Genomic DNA, 24,412 nt, shown 5'->3' with positions numbered 1-24,412 from the left:
TCTCCTCCCTGGTATGAGATTACAGTGCTGTCCTGGAGAGGGGTCCCGTCCATCGTATCAGACTACAGTATTGTCCTGCAGAGGGGTCCCCTCCCTGGTATCAGACTACAGTATTGTCCTGCAGAGGAGTCCCCTCCCTGGTATCAGACTACAGTGCTGTCCTGAAGAGGGGTCCCGTCCATCGTATCAGACTACAGTATTGTCCTGCAGAGGGGTCCCCTCCCTGGTATCAGACTACAGTGCTGTCCTGCAGAGGGGTCCCCTCCCTGGTATCAGACTACAGTATTGTCCTGCAGAGGGGTCCCCTCCCTGGTATCAGACTACAGTATTGTCCTGCAGAGGAGTCCCCTCCCTGGTATCAGACTACAGTGCTGTCCTGCAGAGGGGTCCCCTCCCTGGTATCAGACTACAGTGCTGTCCTGCAGGGGGGTCCCCTCCCTGGTATCAGACTACAGTGCTGTCCTGCAGAGGAGTCCCCTCCCTGGTATAAGACTACAGTGCTGTCCTGCAGAGGGGTCCCCTCCCTGGTATCAGACTACAGTGCTGTCCTGAAGAGGAGCCCCCTCCCTGGTATCAGACTACAGTGCTGTCCTGCAGAGGAGTCCCCTCCCTGGTATAAGACTACAGTGCTGTCCTGCAGAGGGGTCCCCTCCCTGGTATAAGACTACAGTGCTGTCCTGCAGAGGAGTCCCCTCCCTGGTATCAGACTACAGTGCTGTCCTGCAGAGGGGTCCCCTCCCTGGTATCAGACTACAGTGCTGTCCTGCAGAGGGGTCCCCTCCCTGGTATAAGACTACAGTGCTGTCCTGCAGAGGGGTCCCCTCCCTGGTATAAGACTACAGTGCTGTCCTGCAGAGGAGTCCCCTCCCTGGTATCAGACTACAGTGCTGTCCTGCAGAGGGGTCCCCTCCCTGGTATCAGACTACAGTGCTGTCCTGCAGAGGGGTCCCCTCCCTGGTATCAGACTACAGTGCTGTCCTGCAGAGGGGTCCCCTCCTCCCTGGTATCAGACTACAGTGCTGTCCTGCAGAGGGGTCCCCTCCCTGGTATCAGACTACAGCGCTGTCCTGCAGAGGAATCCCCTCCCTGGTATAAGACTACAGTGCTGTCCTGCAGAGGGGTCCCCTCACTGGTATCAGACTAGAGTGCTGTCCTGCAGAGGGGTCCCCTCCCTGGTATCAGACTACAGTGCTGTCCTGCAGAGGAATCCCCTCCCTGGTATAAGACTACAGTGCTGTCCTGCAGAGGGGTCCCCTCACTGGTATAAGACTACAGTGCTGTCCTGCAGAGGAATCCCCTCCCTGGTATAAGACTACAGTGCTGTCCTGCAGAGGGGTCCCCTCCCTGGTATAAGACTACAGTGCTGTCCTGCAGAGGAATCCCCTCCCTGGTATAAGACTACAGTGCCGTCCTGCAGAGGAATCCCCTCCCTGGTATAAGACTACAGTGCTGTCCTGCAGAGGAATCCCCTCCCTGGTATAAGACTACAGTGCCGTCCTGCAGAGGAATCCCCTCCCTGGTATAAGACTACAGTGCTGTCCTGCAGAGGAATGCCCTCCCTGGTATAAGACTACAGTGCTGTCCTGCAGAGGGGGCCCCTCACTGGTATCAGACTACAGTGCTGTCCTGCAGAGGGGTCCCCTCACTGGTATAAGACTACAGTGCTGTCCTGCAGAGGAATCCAGTCCCTGGTATAAGCCTACAGTGCTGTCCTGCAGAGGGGTCCCCTCACTGGTATAAGACTACAGTGCTGTCCTGCAGAGGGGTCCCCTCACTGGTATAAGACTACAGTGCTGTCCTGCAGAGGAGTCCCCTCCCTGGTATAAGACTACAGTGCTGTCCTGCAGAGGAATCCCCTCCCTGGTATAAGACTACAGTGCTGTCCTGCAGAGGAATCCCCTCCCTGGTATAAGACTACAGTGCTGTCCTGCAGAGGAATCCCCTCCCTGGTATAAGACTACAGTGCTGTCCTGCAGAGGGGTCCCCTCCCTGGTATAAGACTAAAGTGCTGTCCTGCAGAGGAATCCCCTCCCTGGTATAAGACTACAGTGCCGTCCTGCAGAGGAATCCCCTCCCTGGTATAAGACTACAGTGCTGTCCTGCAGAGGGGGCCCCTCACTGGTATAAGACTAAAGTGCTGTCCTGCAGAGGAATCCCCTCCCTGGTATAAGACTACAGTGCTGTCCTGCAGAGGAATCCCCTCACTGGTATAAGACTACAGTGCTGTCCTGCAGAGGGGTCCCCCTACCTGGTATAAGACTACAGCGCTGTCGCAGTTATGTGATGGTTACTTGAAGTCTGACATTGCACTTAAAACAGCGGGGACAGACAGCAGAGAGCTGGCTTGGTGTCCACCACGAGAGGACAGCTAGTGATTTCTATTCCACACTTCCTCGCTGCACTGCTCTTCACATGGGATCAGCAATGATCCTTGTTACAGAGGGATAGGTTTGGGCAGAGAAACATGTACTAAATGACCCATGTATAAAAAAACGAGATCTCATTTTATTGCCATTTTGAGGACATCAAATATTGGTCTATACTCAAGTATTTATGGTTTAATGAGAACACTTACAGCTTGGCACACAATCAGGTATCCAGTGAGAGTTATTCCTCCGGCAAACACAGCTGAAGTCATGGCAATATGGAAGCAGAGATTGAGTAGCATATGCCAGCCCTTCCGTGAGATCTGGATGGAGCTAGAAAGAAAAGACACCAAAAGCTAAACATTCCATCAATTACAATGCAAACACAGTACCTATCTGCCTTTGTCCCAAAGTAATGTTATCTGTGCGAAAATCTCCCCTTCCCAACCACACAGCATCCTATCTTTCTAGCCTGCACACAGAAGCTGTTATATTTTGAGCCTTATGCTGGGAATACACGTTTCGTTTTTGCCTTCGTTTAAACCTTCGTTTCGATTGTGCCGTTTGTCCTTTTCGATCCCGAAATAATCGACCGTACGGTTAATATCACCACCCACGGTTTCGTTTTTTTTTTCGATTCTGATGGTTTCGTTTTTCCAATGATCGAAGGCTGCAAAGAAACGAAACGTAGTACAGGGACGGACGGCATAAACGAATATATAATCGATCTGAACAGCCATCAAGCCTACCAATGGCTCGATTAGATGGATGAAGAGAGATAATATCAAACATGTTCGATCACTAGTCGTTCGTTTTTGGGGTCTATTAATCGAAACTATAATGAGATTATGACTATTTTCACATACGTTTTCAACACTCGATCCGTTTACCGAACGAATCGAAGGCTAAAACAAAGGCAAAAACGAAACGTGTATTCCCAGCATAAAGGTGGGCATACATCTAGTGATTCTGATTCAATCGATCAAGCAATCAACTTTATTGGGTAATCGACTTCTGTATGGTTGATCGAAAGTCGATCAACTAGTGACCCACACACTACAAGAAATTCCTATGCGATTCACCTTCACTAATCAATGATGTTGCGTCTCTATGCTCTGAATGCAAAAATCAATTCAGAGTCGATCAGTAGCTGATTCCTGTGCGATTCACCAATATCTTGCATCCTGGTTGATTGACTAAGCGGGTCGATTAGACATGATATCAGCCACTTTTCATCGATTGGGCATACTGGAACACACTCGGTTCCCTCTCGATTTTATGAAATGATTGAATAAAATGGTCGATCGTACAGTAAAATCACTAGATGTACCGCCACCTTTATTGCTAGCATTTGGAGATCAAAGAGTGCTCACAGCTCAGTAAATGAGAAGACTCCCAGGAGGAAATAAAGGTAATTCTTCCGCACACTTTCTTTTAACAACAGTTTGTTCTTAGAGCTTAGGGTGGTGTGGCTGATCTGTTGGAGCAGAATAGAACTCGACTAACCAGCGGTCTCAACCAACCAGCACAAATCGCCGGCAGCACTCACAGTGGTGAAGGCTAACTTCTTAGGCTGTAAAGACAGGGTTCCACATCTTCCTCAAGGTTAACAGTGGCGTAGCAATAGGGGTTGCAGAGGTTGCGACCGCATAGGGGCCCTCCCTCAACTGCAGTATTAGCTCTCTATTGGTCCTGTGCTCATAATAATCACTTCTATAGATACTTTGAACAGTGGTAATCATTAACTAGCTGCTCCCCATCGCCCATCCTCTTCTTGCACCTCTGACACTGTAGTTGGCATTGGTTTTGGTGCGCCGTATCAACTGTTACGTATAGATTGTTTTAGGGGGCCCCAATGTAAGACTTGCATTGGGGCCCACAGCTCCATAGCTATGCCACTGAAGTTTAATATACCTTTAGTCACAGTATTTTAACATTTAGTACATAGTTCATGACGTGTATCGAGTGAGGTATGGTACTGGTTTAGCTATGCCTATTTTTAACATTGGAGGGAAAATAAAAACAAATTAGTTGTTGAGAAGAGGACTGGCTATTAAAAAGAGGTAATTTTTTAGGCTTCAGACTCTCTCTAAACAATGCAAATTGCCTGGCTACCCGCTGATCATCTGCCTCTAACACTCATAGCTATAGACTCTGAACAAGCATGCAGCACATAGATCTGGTTTTCTGACCCGATTATTTCAGGTGTGTGATTCAGACACCACTGCAGCCAAAGAGATCAGCAGGAGACCAGGCAACTGATATTATTTAAAAGGGAAAAAAAAAATATGGCAGTTTCCATATCCCTCTCACGTCAGGCTCCCTTTGAAGCAATTCTTTGTCAAGCACACTAAAAAATTTAAATAATAATAAAAAAGTGGATGAGAATGTACATTATGTTAGTTTTTACTGATATAATGTACATTCTCTCAAAAACAAGTGCATGATCTCATGAGAATAATGCATCTAAACACAAATTCTTCTGCAATCGTTACCTGTAAATTGAATGTGGACTGATTAAATCATTTTTTTCTCACAAAACAATCATTAATAGTTGGCCAACCTAGGTTGTTTTTGTATTTTAGACCCCAAGGTCATTATCCCCACACCCCTCACAAACCTGCCAGCACATACCTGTGATTAACAATGTAGGTAATAATGGTGGTGAAGAGACAAAGTAGAAGGACAGCGGTACAGGTATAGATAACAGGATGGAGGACCTCTGTGCCATTCTGGGTGGATTGTGGGAAAGTGTTCAGCTCCTGCCAAAGACAATACAGACACTCAGTACAAGCAAACTACATCATCACCACAGGAAGAAGCATTTCAATCATTTTCTTCAATTTACCGTCAAGATGGCAAAGTTGCCGAGTTGCAGGCATTGCATGCTTGTTATATTTGGTTCCTCTGCCACAAGCTGGCAGCCATCAGAGCTCCATCCTCCATACCCTTCCAGAGCTCTGAAGTTCCACTGGGCAGGCAGAGGGTCAGATCCTTTCACCAGGTGTCGCAGAGTAACGGTGACCGGATCGGTGAGGTTACTGATACCACAACCACCTTAAAATGACATAGAATAAAGCAAGGTTGAAGTTATAAGGAATGTTTTTATGTCCATGAATCAGCTTCTACATACTGTATACCGTATATTCCGGCGTATAAGACGACTGGGTGTATAATACGACTCCCCCAACTTTTCCAGAGTTTGGGATCTACTTGCCTTATAAGACTACCCCTCTTCCAATGTACACCAAATAAAAATTTTAAAAACATCATATACTGGTGCTATGTATGAACAGATACTGGTGCTGTACTGTATGATGTACATAACAGTATATAGGAGATTGGCTGGTTGGATTGGTCAGCTCCCCCTGTCTCCCTGTTTATCAGAGCGGTATGGAAGAATAGATTGTGCTGCACCCATAAAACACGCCTCTTTCACCCTTCTGGCCCACCCTTGTATCCTATTTACCTTCTTCTCTGACTCTCAGATCTCACACATGTGCGCCTGCGCCGCTTCACTACAGTCCTCAGCAGGGAGATCTGAGAGTCGGTAACAGGATAGGGTGTATCACCCGGCATCAATGACACCCAGCGTATAAGACGACCCCTGACTTTTCAGAAGATTTTCAAGGGTTAAAAAGTAGTCTTATGCACAGGAATATACAGTACTTGTTATTCTCTTACGTGTTCCCACAAAGATGACTGGGGTAGAGATGCTCCTTCTTTTCCCATCTTCTGCCAGGCGAGAGGAGTTTCCCACACTCCGGAACAGCTTCCCGTTCCTGAAGGCCAGGACCTGCAGCTTGCAGGTTGCTGAAGGAGAGGAGGCAAAGAGCCTCTGAGGAAGATGGACGGAGGCCAAAGCCAGGCTGTTCTGGAGGTGGCAGACAGATTATGTTAATGATAGGAATAAAAAAAACACAACAACTAATGTATGCAGCACAGCACTGAGAAAGCATTTGATCCAATCCGACTACAGTGTTGCTACATCCAGTCAGATTTATCAGTGAATGGTGGTGGCAAATTTATTTTTGTTAAACCAAACCAAAGGGATTCAGATTGTTCCTCAATGTATTCACAAGATGGATAAAACAAGCACTTCACTTTGAAGAGTATTTCTATGTGCCATGCTCACATTTTTTGTTAAAGAAAGCCTTGTTTCTTGAAAAGTTATATAGAGAGAAGCAGCAGAACTATGAACATGAATATGAATGAGCATTTCTACCATTGTCAGGTCTGCCTGTTCCAACAAGTATTGCTTATTTATCAAAAAATCAAAAAAGGATTAGAGGGTGGCATGAGGGGATGGGGTAGTGTTAAGTGGAATTAGATGAAGTCGTCTGATTAGGTTAGGCTAATTTTAATGATGTAGGTTACATTTATGTAAAAGGTTAGATACGGATAGGTATCTGAGGGGAAAGTATGAAAGTTATACCCAAGGTCAAGTTAAAGAGGAACCGTAACCAAGGATTGAACTTCATCCCACTCAGTAGCGGATACCCCCCTTTCCGTGAGAAATCTTTACTTTCTCTTGAACAGATCATCGGGGGGTCTGTATGGCTAATATTGGGCTGAAACCCCTCCCCCACAGTGTGATGTCAGGACCTAGGAGCCTTGTTGCATTGTGGGAAATAACAGCTGTTTCCAACTGCCAAGCAACCAGTATCTCCCTCTGTGCATATGTATATCTATAATACAACCTTTTAGCCTGATGCATGATTAGGGGGTGTGGTTATAGACAATGGCAGTTGATGCTGTCTGGTTTTATTCATGTCTTCCAGTTGTACAGATGATGACATGCAGATGACAGTTGTGTGCAGTAGATACCTTTACGTGGAAGTTTGGCAAGGAGACGTTGGTTTGCCCAGTAGTGCAGCGGAACTTCAGCCGCTGATCGGTATTGGTACTGGTCTCTTGCTCTTTCCTTTCCCTGTCTTGCTTGTGGCCACGCCCTCCTTCTCTCCTCTGGTAAGCCGTACAGCTTAGACCAACAAAGCTATTAGGCTTGATGAGGAAGGCCTCCAGTGCAATGTTTCGTGTACTCTGCCAATATGAAAGTTTAACATAATTACGTAACCATCAAAATCCATAAATATTATCAAGTCATTCAAAAGCTCTCATAAATGTGCTGAAAAGCAGTGTCTTAGGAATTATCATCATTATCATTTGTTATTACTCACTTTATTAGATTACAATATTAGGCATAATAATGCTATTACAATCCAAAAACAAATACGGTAATCAAAAGATAAATATCCACTATAGTTTATTTGAACTACAACAGAAAATGACCACTGAAGGAACTACACTCACACGCCACTGCTCCAACCCTTACAGGAAACCCGAGGTGAAAATAAACTGATGAAATAAACAATTTTATCTATCCCCTACTCCTAAAAATGACTTTTTATAGAATCCTGTAGTTTTATTTTCTGTGTATCAGCTAAGAAAGGAGTGTTTAATGTTGTACTATATCATATGCTGACAGTCTTATAGTGTCCCGGAAGCTAACATATATGAACTATTATCCTTTTTTTATCTATCCCCTGCTCCCAGAAGCTGTTCTTACCAAGGAAAGAGCTTGTTGGCTGTAATTCTTTATCAGTGAGGGTCATGCTATAACCCAACTATTTCCCGACTTGAGCATACCTAAATGCTAACTCTTTCAGGTAGAAAAAGGAAAAAAAGGAATATAGCCCAGTTATTGGCAAGCTTAGCACTGTACATACACAGGTCTATCTCATCATGTCACGTCACCTCGGGTATCCTTCAACCACTTATCGCACTGAAGGTGGTATATCTATGCCCAGCAGGATTTCAGTTCCAGCTCAAGGGCATAATAACGCATCTGCTGCTGTGATCGCCTGCCGCACGCGCCAATGTGAAATTCTGCGAACGTTCTCATAGTGGCCCATTAGTACATAGATCAGTTTGTAGTAGTAGTAGTGGAGCACCTCCTCCAGATAGATCAGTGATGTGCCACGGATGAACCAGCTGCACACTGGCTCACAAGTAAAATAGTAGAGATGAGTCCGGCACCATCAACGTCAAGTATATGCTCTTTTATATGTTCATAACAGCTGTCATAACAACGTTTCAGGGCAGCCGACCCTTTATCAAGCTGAGTTGTTAGCCATCCTAGCTCAGCTTGATAAAGGGGCGGCTGCCCTGAAACGTTGTTATGACAGCTGCTATGAACAAATAAAAGAGCATATACTTGACGTTGATGGTGCCGGACTCATCTCTACTAGTACATAGATCAGTAAATGGGAACACCGTTCCCATTCACCGATCTAAGTGCCTGTGATCAATGATCACCGGCATCAATGAGATGCCGTGGTTATTGACTAAATGAAAGTAAAAACATACACACATTACTTCCTGTTAGCGTACTAACGGTGTGTATAGTATAGTGGCCAAATAGTAGAAATACACCCGAATACATCACATTTAATAAAAATACATAAAATACCCCATCAATTAACCCTTTACTCCCATAGTTACCAAAATAAAACACCTGCATAAAAAAGTGACATTTAAAAAAAAAAATACATAGTTACCTTATGGACTTTTTTTTAATATGTGTGTCATGAGGGTATATTACTGTTATTTTTTGCAAATAAGGGCTTGTAATTAGTGAGTTACGCAAAGCGGGGAAAAATACACCTTTATTTCCAAATAAAATATTGTCACCGTACATTGTACCAGGGACATATTTTAAATGTTGCAATAACCAAGACAAATGGACAAATAAAATGTGTGGGGTTTATCCACAGCAGCATGTTTTATTTTAAAACTATAATGGCCAAAAACTGAGAAATAATTATTTTTTTCCATGTTTTTTCTTATCCCCATTACAATGCATTAAGAATAAAATAATTCTTTTCAAAATGTACCACCCAAAGAAAGCCTAATTGGTGGCGAAAAACAAACAAACAAGATATAGGCCCATATGCAATTCACCTTTTCTCCTGAGTTTTCTCCTAGAGGATATTTTCACCACAACTTGTCAATTTAATACCTTTTAAACCACCAGCAAGCAAAAAAATAATCTAAATAATTTTGATAGTCCTTTTTACCTATTATTTGGTACTTTGTCATTGCAGAGTGCCAAAAAGTTATTTTAGACAAAGGATGGAAAATGATCTCCTAGGAGATAAGTCAGGAGAAAAAGTGAATTGCATATGGGCCATAGATTGTTTTGTTGTTATAAGTAGTGATAAAGTTATTGGCGAATGAATGGTAGGAGTGCTGAAAAGTGAAAATTGCTTCAGTCCCTAAGGGGAAAAACCCCTCAGTAGTGAAATGGTTAAACCTGAAAGAGGACATAGCATGGTATACAACACCAGTTTTTTTATGATTCCCTGTATTAAAATTTGAATGTAATACAAAATAAAAGTATTTACCACAGAGAGATCCTGAGAGTTACTGCTGAGTGTCAGGCTTGCAATCTTCTCCACTGTCTGGACTATACTGCTGCAGGCTTTGTCTTCTACTTGGGCCATCCACAAGATATGGTCATCCACCAGCATCATATTACTGGCCATCTCCAGCATCACATCTGCCAGCTGAAACAGCAATATTATCCTTAGAGAATGTCATCACAAGAAGGAATCGAACAACGTTTTCAAAACTGTCAAATCAATCATTCCATCTGGACTCAGCTGCTATAGCGTGTCTAGTGCTGTCACTGGTCCACAATCGTTAAAGAGAACCCGAGGTGGGTTTGAAAAATATTATCTGCATACAGAGGCTGGATCTGCCTATACAGCCCAGCCTCTGTTGCTATCCCAAACCCCCCTAAGGTCCCCCTGCACTCTGCAATCCCTCATAAATCACAGCCACGCTGCTGACAAACAGCTTGTCAGAGCTGGCTGTGTTTATCTCTATATTGTCAGTCTGCTGCTCTCCCCGCCTCCTGCAGAACTCCAGTCCCCGCCTGCATCCCTTCCCTCCCTGCTGATTGGAGGGAAGGGATGGGGGCAGGGACCGGAGCTATGCAGGAGGCGGGGGAGCAGCTGAGACTGACAGTACAGATGTAAACACAGCCTCACAGCACGGCTGTGATTTATGAGGGATTGCAGAGTGCAGGGGGACCTTAGTGGGGTTTGGGATAGCAACAGAGGCTGGGCTGTATAGGCAGATCCAGCCTCTGTATGCAGATAACATTCTTTAAACACACCTCGGGTTCTCTTTAAGGAGAGTTTTGGGGATAGCTGAATTATAACCTGTGGCATCAAGTCCATTAGATTGTCTTGAAGCCCATATCTTGATTGCAACAATAACTGTGTTCCCATAGAGATGACACTCTTGGCAGTTGGGGCTTCAAGGATTAAAACTGTTGAACATCACAACCAACAGTGTTTCTAAAGACATACAGACACTTTAGAGCTTCTCCAGCTAAACTGGTTGTTACTTTGCACCTCAGTTAATAGAGTGCAGGTGTCCCCACAGGTCACTGACATCATCAATAGTAATCTATCATGTTGCAGTACTAATGAGCAACTTTACCCTCCTCCTCCCCTCTCTTTAGACCAGAAGAGCAAGTCTGTTCAGCGATTCTTCCTAAACTGTATCCTAAAACAATCATGAACCGTTGTTTCAGATACCGTAATAGAAATTTGAAATGTCTACATAGTTTAAATTGTTGACCTGAGAACTTGGTGGGCGACTGTCTTGTGTCCATGTTTTCAGGAGCATGTAGATCTAAATTACAATCAGAAAGTATCACTTTATTGTCTCTCGCCCTTAGCTTCACCTAAGCTTTAGACCACAACCTACTCTTTCAATAAAGGAGCAGTTCTGGCACTATTAGCATGACTCTGTGTCGTGTGACATTCCAGTATTGCATATTCTTCTTTACAGTGGCTCACAAATGTGCACAACTGAAATTCATCAATTCATTCTCTCCCATGAGATTATGCAAGCTACCAAGGCTCAGGAGGTGAAAATAACCTGATAAGAGATAATGGGCTTGATTCACTCAGGGCTCGTTTCCACTATCGCGAATCCGCATGCGTCCAACGCATGCGGATTCGCACATGTAATGCAAGTGGATGGGCCTGTTTCCACTGTAGCGTTGTTGAGGTGCGTTTTTCTCAGCGGTAAAAAAACGCACAAAAGAGCCAACGAATTCGCCTGCGAGTGGAATGCATGCGAATCGCCGCTAATGTATTTAATAGGAAATTCGCATGCGGCTATGGTATGCGAATTTTCATGCGAATTCGCATAGGTACCAATGTAATTCAAACAGGCAGTGACATGGTTAAATTCGCATATACCTTCACCTATGCGAATTCGCATGCAAATTCGCGGCAAAAAACTCGCAAAAATTCGCATCCGCATGCTATTTCATGGAATTTCAACAGCGGTGGAATCCAGGCGATTCTGCACCGCAATAGTGGAAACGAGCCCTTAGACAAAAAGCATGCCTTATCAAAGTTAGCATGCCTTATCAAAGTAGCATAGCAAACTTATGCCTGTTAATTGGTAATGACGAGAGCTCTACTCATCCTGCCCTGAGCCCCTGCGGGTTAGTATCACTCGCTATGCTACTCTGATAAGGCATGTTAACTTTGATAAGGCATGTTAACTTTAATAAGGCATGCTATTTGTCTTAACACACGCCTGATTTCTTCAAACGACGTTCTGACGACAGTTTCCCCGTGTGTACAGTCTGTCGGCAGGCTGATAAGGCTGGTTTTGACTGATCCGCTGAAGAATTGTATCTATCTTCCTATTCCTAAAAAGTGACATTTTTAGCATCTTGCAGTTTTATTGTTTTATTTTCTGAGTATCAGCTAAGAACGGAATGTTTAATGTTGTATTGTCCCATCTGCTTACAGTCTAAGTGTCCCAGAAGCTAAAATATATGAACCATTCCCCATTCTCACAAGCCGTTCTCTACCAGAAAAGTGTTTTATGGCTGTAATTACTTATCAGTGACGGTTACTATAGTCTAACTTAGTCCCGACTTGAGATAAACTGTCACTTGAATACCTGAATGGTTAACTCCTTCAGGCAGAAAAAAAAGGAACACATACTAGTTATTTGTATGCTTAGCAATATACAGTACATACACCTGTCTATCATGTCACCTTAGGTATCCTTTAATCCACATATAAACCAGGACAAGCATATGCTTACATCTTTGACTTGGTCCACTAAACCAATAAATTTCTCCATCATTTGGGCTACGTAGATAACATCCATCATATCCGTGAAGCTGGCTGCATCTGCTGTGTACATCCGCAATTGCTGAGCCAGAGTCAGTACATTTGACGCATTGATTGGCATCTGAAAGGCACAGTTATTAAATATTACTACTGTAATATTATTAAACACAAACACATTGAGTAAAAATCCACCCAGAAGTGATATTAAATTCATATGTACCTAGTGTGTCCCTACTCCCCCTCTCTTTAGATTGTAAAGGCCCATACACACGTCGGATTTTAGCGAACGACCCGTCGTTTGAACGTTCCGTCGTTCGGACGTTTTCGCGTCAAATCCGACGTGTGTACAGACTATCGTTCGGGTGATGAGACTGGTTACCAGCGACCCGCCCGGCGGATCGTTGGTAACCAGTCTTATCACCCGAACGATAGTCTGTACACACGTCGGATTTGACGCGAAAACGTCCGAACGACGGAACGTTCAAACGACGGGTCGTTCGCTAAAATCCGACGTGTGTATGGGCCTTAAGCCTCTGGCAGGGTCCTCCCCCCCAGTGTATCTAACTTGATCATGCATCACCTTCATTGGGTACCCTTCTTGCGGACTGACTTAGACTTAAAACAAGTGGTCTCTAAAGTGTGTACACACGCACTACGGAAGCCGACGGGTCCGTCAGACCCTCCCACTGGGTGGACTTTCAGCCGATAGTAGTGCGCGTGTACGCACTGTCGGCGGACTGATAAGGCTGTTCCTGAATGATCCGCTGAGCGGATCGTTCAGGAACAGCCTTATCAGTCTGCCGACAAGGCGTACACCCGGTTATATTTTAAAATACTTCACTAATGATTTATCTCTCCTCTCCTTAACTGAGTTAACTCATGGTTTAATCTCTCCTTATTTGACATAACTCATCATTTATCTCTCCTCTCTTAAAGCGGTATAAAACCCTGATATAATATTCAATAAAAACATGTTTTCCTACTTTTTATATGCCATACGGTTATCAGATTTGCTTTTGTGCATAAGTATTATTATTCATTTAGAAATTATACATTCCCAAAGTACGCTTTTTTTGCTCTGAAAGCGGACTTTGCATTTTATTCATAACTGCTTTATTCATCAGCACAAATGCTTTCTGATGCTTTCTGATTGTCTCGCTGTCTTCAGGGGCCCATACACCTAACGATTTTCCCGCCGATATACAGCAGATTCGATCACTGTGATCGAATCTGCAGTGAAATCGTTGCGCAAACGCTGACCGAATGATCAATTACCGTCCAAAATCGATCGTTCCCGTTGATCCGTCCGTGCCGAAGATTTTGCTCGATCGCTGGCGGGTCGGGAGTGCATCGATAGCGGCGTTCGAATGTTCGACGACCGACGCTAGCGGCAATACATTACCTGTTCCGCCGGCGCGTGTTCCCGCTGTCACCGCTGCTCCTTCTCCGCTGAGTTTGCAGTGTCAGGGAAGGGTTTGTTTACATTTCTCACTTGATACAATTGAACACAAGATAACATGATCTCTAGTTTGGATTCATCCAGCTTTCCCTGCAGGGGAGCTTCTAGTGCCTAGTACACACCATACAATTTGCTGGGAATTCACGGTACTCGGTTATGCCGCCGGATCAATTCCCGCTCGTCCCCGCGGGCGATTCTCTTATCTTCTGCTCATTTTCCTTATCTTTTTCCATTGTCCCGCCCGCAGTATCGAGCGCGGCATCGATCGGGCGGGTGATCGGACATGTCGGAAATTATCAATCGAGCCATCTAATGGCTCAATCGAGCAGTACCGTGTATTCCCAGCATAAAGGCAGCCATACACTGGTCGATTATGCCACCAGATCGACCAGCAGATAGATCCCTCTGTGATCGAATCTGATCAAAGAGTGATCTATTGGCTGCCTACACTGCAAACAGATTTTGAATCGATTTCACTATGACGCCGATTCACAATCTGTGGAGCTGCCGCCGCTGTCCCCAGCATACAGGTCCTTCTAAAAAAAATTAGCATATTGTGATAAAGTTCATTATTTTCTGTAATGTACTGATAAACATTAGACTTTCATATATTTTAGATTCATTACACACAACTGAAGTAGTTCAAGCCTTTTATTGTTTTAATATTGATGATTTTAGCATACAGCTCATGAAAACCCAAAATCCCTATCTCAAAGTAGCATATTTCATCCGACCAATAAAAGAAAAGTGTTTTTAAAAGTAAAAAAGTCAACCTTCAAATAATTATGTTCAGTTATGCACTCAATACTTGGTCGGGAATCCTTTTGCAGAAATGACTGCTTCATATAGCACACTATAATAAGTGGTACTGTTATAAGAAGCACTAAATTGAGGGCTCAGGAGACAGTATAATGAGTGGCAGTGTAATGGGATAAGTAAAATAAACAGCCACACATACTTTTAAAAACCATACCTCCTGCAAAATAAATGCAGGGGTTCCTCGAGATCAAAACATTGTTTACAGGGGTTCCTTGAGATCCAAAAGTTATTTGCAGGGTTCCTCCAGGGTAGAAAGGTTTCAGAAAGGCTGGTCTAATCTTTATCAGTACATTACAGAAAATAATGAACTTTATCACAATATGCTAATTTTTTTAGAAGGACCTGTACATTACCTGATAAGACTGGCGCGAGTCCCTTGGTCTCCGCTGTCTCTTCTCCGCTCTGTGCTCCAGCTTCACTTTACTTTCCGTCGGGGGAATTTTAAACAGTAAAGGGTGCTCTACTGTTTAAACTTCCCCCGACAGGAAGTGAAGCCAGCCGGAGCCCAGCGCAGAGAGGGGACAGCGGGGCCACGCGTCGGCGGAACAGGTATTGTATTGCCGCTAGCATCGGTTGTCGGACATTTGAACGCCGCTATCGAAGCACTCCCGACCCGCCGGCGATCAAGCGAAATTTTCCGTGCTGACAGATCGACGGGATCGATCATTTTCAGGCGGAAATCGGTCGAACGGTCGATTTCACAGCAGATTTGATCACAGTGATCGAATCTGTTGTCTATCGGCGGTAAATCGGGCAAGTGTATGGGCACCTTAAAGGAGTTATCAGGCGAGATGTAACAAAATATGCGCTACTTACCCGGGGCGTCCTCCAGCCCCAAGCTCCCAGCATGTCCCTCCCCGCAGCTCTGCCCGCAGCCGTTCGCCGCAGCTCCCTCTCGATCCCCGGCGCTGACGTCAGGCCGACCTCCAGGTCGGCCTATACTGCGCTGTCAATCACCGCCACGTAGACCGGACTTTTTTACAGAAAATTGTATGGTGTGTACTAGGCATAAGGCCTGTGTTTAACCCTTTGAATGCTGTTCTAGTAAAAAAAAAATGCTGGTTGTATATAACATGCTGTAAATAATCTATTAGAGCAAAGAAGAAAATGCTGGGGTTCATTCCGCTTTAAGTTATCTCTCCTTATCTGTTTAGCTCATAAATTATCTCTCCTTATTTATCTCATAAATTATCTCTCCTTATTTATCTCATGCATTAGCTCTCCTTACAGTTAAGGTGAAAAATAAGTAAGCTTTGTGAATCAACCCACGCTGTATTTTACTTACCAGCACAAAGGTATACAGAACTCTGGTGATATCATTAGTGTACAGGCAGTTTGAGTAATCTCCTTCCTCCCAATGTCCTGATCGGTCACAACGACGCGATGCTCTCTGTACAACGCCATTGTGCGAGATGGTTGTAAAAGGGTATTGCAAACAGGGCTGATAGGCAGTTATACCAGCCAGAGTGCGAGGCCACCTGCAGAAATATTGCCATAATGAGATTCATTTTTTTCCTTGAAGACTGGCATATGCAATAAATGCAATCAGGTTTTCGTGATAATAACCTTTGAAAATGAAACAATGATAAGAATTATGTTAGATAAAGTGAAAAGTGTTCCTTTAACCTCCCCAGCGGTATGGACAGAAATGTCCATCCATAAAAACATGTTATGAACAGTATAAACGTGCATACACATCAATACTCTCCTGCACTGTATACTAGACCCTTGCTTGACACATTTTGGCAAGTTACAGGGGAAAAAAAGTTTTAAAAATAAATTGTATCACTTTTTGCAAAGAAATCCTGGGAAAATTGAACGCCGGGGAGGTTAAGGCAGGGGTCACACTTAAAAGGACAACTGAATTGATAAGAATATGGAGGATGCCATATTTGTTTCCTTTTAAGCAATACCAGCTGCCTGGCAGCCCTGCTGAGCTATTTGGCTGCAGTAGTGTCCAAATAACACCAGAAACAAGCACGCAGCTAATCTTGTCAGATCTGACAATAATGTCAGAAACACCTGATCTGCTGCATGCTTGTTCAGGGTCTATGGCTAAAAGTAATAGCGGCAGAGGATCAGCAGGACAGCCAGGTACCTGGTATTGCTTAAAAGGAAATGAATATGGCAGCCTCCATATACCTCTCACTTCAGTTATAGTTTTAATAATATGCGTGCAGAAATGCATGTAATGATAGTCTATGGTGCTGCTGCGTATCAAGGATGCGTATGCTATTCAGTATAGCATTCAAAAACAGATAAAACTTGCACTACTTTCCATGCATGTCTTTTTTCATTGATATCAATGGCTACTGTAAAAAAAAAAAAAAAGGAATGCGTTAAAATGCACCCCCAAAATGCACAAATGTGTGTTAAACCGCTTGTGGGAATCATCTGCTGCTCCTGCAGATACAAGTGTGATCCCTCCCTAACAGTAGCTTGTGAGAACACGTTCATTACCAGTTCTAGTAACCTTAGATCTCTGGCGCAAGCTAAAGATTTGCCATGGAAAACAAGAGAACTTGCGGCTGGTCTTTGTGGGATGTTACTGGTTTGTAACCGACCTTTTGTTTTTTCTGCAGAGCCCAGGCAAAGAATACCTTGAGTACTGGAATGTCTGGAATAAATCAAAGTAAATATGTGTATGTAATCTTGCCAAATATGCAGAGTTGTTAAAATGCATGCAGCAAGCAGGAGGCCCTGAGAGAGCACCAATAAATCGGCAGGATCACATGGCAGCTTCTCTTATATAAAGCAGAAATGATACGCAAAATGTCACTAGCCTCTTTTCAAATAAAGCAAGCTGGACAGCGGTATCTTCATAAAGCAAGTTTTTGTTTTTTTGTTTTGTTATTCTGAATAAAGTGGGGAAGGATTAGATTAGGAGAATTTCCAACACTTCTCATCCATGTTGTGATAATCACAGCTGCAATATGAGCATCACTGGCACAAGATGGCAATAAAATCCTGAAGCAGGTCATTTGGGTGCCGGTGCCCGCAGCAGGTTTCTTCGCCACTCAGCGCCGAGCACTGAAGCTGGGCGCCCTCATGGCACTAATGCTATGATTCATGGTAATTCAGGGATCCAGCGATCGCCAGACCCCGAATTACATCTTCCTCCAAGTTGCTACAACTCGGAGGGGGAATAGTATTTTACGCCTCCGGGGAGATTAGTGGCAGCAGGGAGAGCCGTCATTCGGCTTGCCCTGCGCCCAACTCACCTGCTGCCCAACAGTATGTACGCACCGGTGGCCACCTGGTAAAATAGGCATCACGTTGAATGCAATGTTATTGTGGCTATTTTAATTCTTTTGGCAATATTAATTGCGGCTATGGTGGTGCCCAGAGGGTGATTTGGGTGCCGGTGGCACCTGCTAATTAAGGTAGACATGTGGCGGAAATATCAGATGAGGGAGTTTTTAGTGGATGGATCAGTGGAGATAGTGGGGCAGAGGGGTCAGTTTAGGTGGTCACACACACACCATACAATATTTTAAATATCTTTTTTAATTCAAGAATTGCAATGAATTTATCTTATTGATTGCAACATGCACGTTTATTCAATTTTTCCCCAGTAATGAAAAAAAAATATTGAAAACTCAGAAAAAAATTGTTTGGGTCTATACATTAATTCAGTGGTTCCCAACCTTTTCCGGGCCGGGGAACACTTTCTGACCATATTTTTCTCCGAGGAACGGCGGCGGCAGGGGGGGGGGGGGGGGGGGGGAGGGGCGGCGGCGCGGGTGTTTGCGCGACCTAGTGGACAGTGCCGTGCTATGCATAGCTAGCATAGTTGCCCCAGTATAGGGAGTTTAGTTGCCCCAGTACGGTTAGTATAGTTACCCCAGTATAGTGCCCCAGTATAGCTAGTATAGTGCCCCAGTATAGCTAGTATAGTCCCAGTATGGATAGGTAGTGCCCCAGTATAGCCAGTAAAGTGCCCAGTATAGCTAGTATAGTGCCCAGATAGCTAGTATAGTGCCCAGTATAGCTAGCATAGTGCCCAGTATAGCTAGCATAGTGCCCAGTATAGGTAGGTAGTGCCCCAGTATAGTGCCCAGTATAGCTAGTATAGTTGCCCCCAGTATAGCTAGTTTAGTTGCCCCCAGTGTAGGTAGTTTCGTTGCCCCCAGTATAGCTAGTTTAGTTGCCCCCAGAGTAGGTAGTTTCGTTGCCCCCAGTATAGCTAGTTTCGTTGCCCCCAGTATAGCTAGTTTAGTTTCCCCCAGTATAGCTAGTACAGTTCCCCCCAGTATAGATGCCCAGGAGGGGGGGAAGCAGCGCTAGAAGGAGGGGCAGTGGAGGCAGCGGTGGGGAGGGGGGAAATACCCCCCCCCCCTCCCTCACCTGGGACCCCTCCTTCTGCCTCTCTCCCCCTCCGTTTAGCGGTGGCAAGTGCGGCTCGGCGGCGGGGAGGCATACGGAGAATTACTCACCACTTCTGCGTTCCAAGCGCCGGCAACGTCATGTTGTCACACATCTCCGCCTTCAATACCGCCCACTGCGCTTCCGCTAATCAGGAAGAACAGTGGGCGGCATTGAAGGCGGAGATGTGTGACGACTTGACGTTGCCGGCGCTTGGAACGTGGAAGTGGTGAGTAATTCTCCGTATGCCTCCCCGCCGCCGAGCCGCACTTGCCACCGCTAAACAGAGGGGGAGAGAGGCAGAAGGAAGGGTCCCAGGTGAGGGAGGGGGGGGATATTTCCCCCCTCCCCACCGCTGCCTCCACTGCCCCTCCTTCTAGCGCTACTTCCCCCCTCCTGCACCCTAAAGTAGGTACAGGTCTGGCGAGAGGCCAGACCTGTACGGCACACCGGGCAACATGCCGCGGCACACTAGTGTGCCGCGGCACACTGGTTGGGAAACACTGCATTAATTTACAATCTACCCTACGGCATTTAATTTTCATAAAAATGGATCAGAAAATCCAACACTCCCAACCGTCTTTTTATCAACAAAAACAAAAAAGGGAGATTTGATCAGAATTCTTGGACGAATGAAAAAAAAGCTTTTGATTTTTCGGTATAAAAGATTGTATTTATTGAATTGGAGTAAAATTGCATCTTTTAATTGCATGGTGTGTGGCCACCTTAAGACATCATTCGAGAGATGGTTCAAGAGAGAAAAGGGCCAGGTTAAACAATAGTAAAATATTGGTAAAAAAATTACCAATATTTTACTGTGGGAATTAGCCCAATAGTAGAAGACCGGTAATTTAATTTACTATGATAAGTTTCATCTTAAGGGTCCTTTCACACTGCATCAGTTGTGTCACACAATACCTTTTTTTCGGACTATAAGACGCTCCTGACCATAAGATGCACCTAGGTTTAGAGGACAAAAACCAGGGGAAAAAATATATACTGAACCTGGTGCATCCATGGTGATGGGGCATCTTGTGGATTTTGTCTCTTTTGTACATCATGCCTACTTGTAACTCTAGTGTCTCCCTGTGTCCTCCATTGTCCCCCATGTGTCCACTTCTATCCTCCTCTATGCCCCTTTGTGTCTCCCTTGTGTCCTCCTTTGTGTCCCCCTGTGTCCTCCGTTTGTCCCTGTGTCCTCCTCTGATGGGCACAGTCAGAGCCGGCCTTTGGGGGGGGGGGGGCAAGTGGGGCGATCGCCCCAGGCCCCGCGTCTAGAGAGGCCCCGCGCTGCCACATACTAGCAGTGTCATTCTGCCTATGAGGCAGCCTGACGCAGCTTCAGCCTCCTTAGGTAGCAAATTGCTTCAGGCGACAACACAGCACAGGCAGAAAACGGAAGTAAGATAGTGAAGCTACCCGGCATGCCATCTCCCGGCTGGATGCCCTTCCTAACGCATACTTGGACGGGCTTTTGCAGGGCTGTGACTGGCTTCTAGATGGCAAAGTTCCAGCCCCCCTGTTTGCAGAGACAGCCAGCCAGTAAGGAGAGAGCAGCGGCTCTTTTGAAAACGCTGCGGAAGATTCCAGTGACAGTCCTGCCTGTTTGTGTCTGCAGCTCTCACCAAGTGTCACGTTTCTTCCCTAATCACTCTTAGCCTCCTCTTGAAGATCGAGCGAGGAGACAGGTACGCTGGCCATGCAGATATCACAGACCCTTGTACAGATATCAGCTACAGGCTCTCTCCCAGTGGTAAGCCGACACCTCTTCTGTCTCTCTGCATTTGTCTGCTGTGCTAGTCCTGTTAACACTAGCCAGCATTTCTCTTTCGTGTGTGTGTAACCCTTTCACTGCTGGTGTTGACTTACCTTCTTGCAGCACTTGCATATATGCATCTATTTTCTAAACAGTAATTAGCACTACTGAGCACTTTTTAATATAAGTGTATCAGAGATGGGAGAAAGAAAAAGTTTTATACATACCTGGGGCTTCCTCCAGCCCCATGCGCACGGATCGCTCTCACGCCACTGCCTGCAGCTCCGGTACTGGTCCCGTAACTTCCTCCAGTCGCGGCCAAATGAAGTGCGCTCTCTACGCATCTCTCCGGCAGCAGTGCAGTGGACTTGCGCAGTGGACAGTGACTTACGACTGACAGTGACGACTGAAAGAGGGGCGCTGCGGGGGACTGGAGGTTTGCTGAGCGATCATCTCTCAATGACAATGCAAGCACAGGGCAGCTGCAGGGGGCAGGTAGAAGCCCCAGGTAAGTTAAACTTGTGTTTTGCTTTTTACTTATATTAAGGTTCCCTTTAAAAGCCCGTGAGTATGGTGGTACAGTATATGGCCTACACTTATGACTCTAGGCCCCGCATATAACATTCGCCCCAGGCCTCGCGTACTCTAAGGCCGCCTCTGGGCACAGTACAGGGAGTCCCCGACATTGCGGCAGGTTGGAGGTTTGTATTGGCAGCGTTCACAAGTCAGGACCTCCCTGTACTTTTTGGACTATAAGACTCACTTTTTCTCCCCCAAAAGTGGGAGAAAAAGTCACTGCGACTTTTTTCCCCACTTTTGGGGGAGAAAAAGTGAGTCTTATAGTCCAAAAAGTACAGTAATTCTGCATGTTAGCTCACTGCCCATACCATCCTATGGGCTTGCAATTCTAACTGGCTTTAACATGGAAATGTCCTTTGGAGTTCACACACACACACACACACACACACACACACACACACACACACACACACACACACACACACATTATGATGCATGTGTTCGGAAATGCGCACAGCGTGAATCCAGCCTGATAACTAACTTTTAAAAGTCATCCTGACAGCTGTGGGTGACCTAGGCAGTTCAGTAATTATCACTGCAAATCCAAATAGATGTAAACTAAAGCCCTGAATGGCTGGAGCCACTGGCCAATGAGACGGTTTTGCTTACCTTTGATTAATCAGAAGAGAATGCATTACATTCACTCAGGCTACAAGTTAGAACAATATTCCAGTAGTGGTGACACCCTCTGGACCTCAGAGGAGAGAAGCTCACACATTTGCATCACAAATCCACAGTGGACCTTTCTAGCTGTCAGAACCATGAACCCTACTGCCTGCCCAGCAGTGCCGGAGGAAGGTAAACAGGGTTTGATGTAACATCTGGTAACCGCTTCAGCCTGGATATTAACTCTGCAGATCTCTCATTTCCCCTGGTACCTTACTCCTACATCCTACTCTGACTCTGCAGGCATAAGAAAGTGGTGCGGAGGGAGGAGAGGGGGCCAGCTAATTGAAGCCACATTGGCTGTAGCAATAATTTATATTCCATAAAGGAACACAGAGACTGCCTGCACTGCACGGCATACGATTCTTTATTCTGCAGCCAAGCGAAATTCCAACACCTTGAATTTTACGCCTTGCGCGTTCTGCCAGGATAGGCCATGTGAGCAGAGCCTCCTCTTCAGTGCTGTTTAATAGCTTACAGATGGGCTTGGATCTGCCCAGTTTAACACATTCAGTGCCAAAGCCGCTTGCTGAATCTTCAGGAACTGCTGTTAGCTGGCAGGTGTGTCACATGTTGAATGGTCTGCTAAGCCCTGTTCCTTCTTTTATTGGTGGGGAGGACGTAATTCTTGGGGAATTAACGCTATACTTTTCAATAGCTGAAGACTGTAATTGATTTTTACAACATCTTCTGGAACACATGCTGCTGGTACCAACCATAACATTTTGCACATTCGCAGATCTAGCCTTATTTTCTTTAGTCCCTCCCTTTGATTGGTTCAGCTGTAAAATCCCATTTGCTTGTAAGGTGGCCTTGAACTCACGCCAACATTGTTAACAGATTATCACCTCTTTGGTGTTACAGGGATAATGATTCTCTCATATTAGCAAAACGTAAAGCTGAATTGCATTAATTTTTTTACTTTTCTGATGTGGCTGCTACCTGTATTGTAAAAATGAATGACGTAATTCCAAGATGGCTGCTGTCTTGTACAAAAAACTAGTGCAGTGCTGTGACTAGTGCTGTCACCTGTGTCCCTGTCAGTTCAAACTTACAGCTATCTACTAGAGAAACATAGAGAAACAGAGTGTGTATGTGTGTGTGTATATATACTGTATATATACGGATGCAAACGGATCCAGTGTTAACCAATGGATCCATTCACATTGGTCCATTTGAATGGATCAATTCAGTCTGTTCCACCGCACGGTCTGCAATTTGGGTCTGCAGCGATTGATCCGTTCCACGGATCAGCTTTTACAAGGAACAGTTTTCCATCCATGCCAGTGTGAACCAGGCCTCAGGAGTAATACACAAAATTGCACCAGGCAAAATAAAGTTATGTAAAGTTCTACTATAGCCATACTATAGAAAAGCAAGCACACTTCTCTGCAATTTTGGAAATATTTTATTTTATCTTTTTACGGGACAGCAATGAAGATATGACACTTTGACACAGTGTAAAGTAGTCAGTATAGAGCTTGTATAACAGTATAAATTTCCTGTCCTATCAAAATAACTCAACTCGCAGCCATTAATGTCTAAACCGCTGGCAACAAACGTCAGTACACCCGTAAGTGAAGAATGTCAAAATTGTGCCTTTTCAGACATTTTTTCTCAGGTGTGAATGGAAAGCAGGTTCCTGCATATGGGGCTGTATATCCACCTGTCAGAGTGCCCACTCATGCTGACCCTGTTCACTGATAAGCATGCCTACAGTGGGCACACAAACAATAGAACTGGTTCATGAAGCAATGGATCTCAAAGTGATCAAGAATCTATGGGATTTACTGAAAACACAAACCAGATCCATGGAGGCCCAGCTATGCAAGTTACACAACATCTTAGTGGCAGATACCACAGGCCACCTTCAGAGGTATTGTGTAGACAATGCTGAGTTTGGCCACAGCTGTTTTGATAGTACAAAATGGACTTGCACAATAGAAAGCAGGAGGATTTAATGCTTTGGCGAAACAGCGTAGGTCAGGGTGAATGAAATGTATTGTGTAGCAACATTTATCATGCTGTGAGGTGCATAATATTCCTCTCACTTGGTGATTAAATGGTCAGTTTTCTATCATATAATAAAATATTAATTAGGAGTAGACAAGTCCTGGCAGACTGGTCAGCCATACAAAATTCCATTACACCATGGAGGCAAGGAATGCCACAGAAAGTAGCCGGAGCAAAATTTTCAAACAATAAACTTGTACTGTAACTGGTAAAT

General features: G+C 44.9%; 1 protein-coding gene across 1 annotated transcript in view; it reads right to left on the bottom strand.

Annotated features, from left to right (window-relative positions):
• Positions 1 to 24,412, bottom strand: part of ADGRA2 (adhesion G protein-coupled receptor A2) — a 241,145-nt gene that overhangs the window by 5,775 nt on the left and 210,958 nt on the right. Inside the window, exons 9-16 of the mRNA XM_068274957.1 lie at positions 16,105 to 16,297; positions 12,513 to 12,662; positions 9,773 to 9,934; positions 7,194 to 7,409; positions 6,051 to 6,240; positions 5,215 to 5,423; positions 5,001 to 5,128; positions 2,576 to 2,699 (exon numbers count right to left, since the gene is read on the bottom strand). Coding sequence (XP_068131058.1) covers positions 2,576 to 2,699; positions 5,001 to 5,128; positions 5,215 to 5,423; positions 6,051 to 6,240; positions 7,194 to 7,409; positions 9,773 to 9,934; positions 12,513 to 12,662; positions 16,105 to 16,297 — 1,372 coding nt within the window. The remainder of the gene's footprint in view (positions 1 to 2,575; positions 2,700 to 5,000; positions 5,129 to 5,214; positions 5,424 to 6,050; positions 6,241 to 7,193; positions 7,410 to 9,772; positions 9,935 to 12,512; positions 12,663 to 16,104; positions 16,298 to 24,412) is intronic.

Source organism: Hyperolius riggenbachi, chromosome 3 (genome assembly GCF_040937935.1).
Source record: "Hyperolius riggenbachi isolate aHypRig1 chromosome 3, aHypRig1.pri, whole genome shotgun sequence".
Taxonomy (NCBI): domain Eukaryota; kingdom Metazoa; phylum Chordata; class Amphibia; order Anura; family Hyperoliidae; genus Hyperolius; species Hyperolius riggenbachi.
Note: the sequence above shows the minus strand (reverse complement) of the source record. Positions and strands in the feature narration are given on the sequence as shown.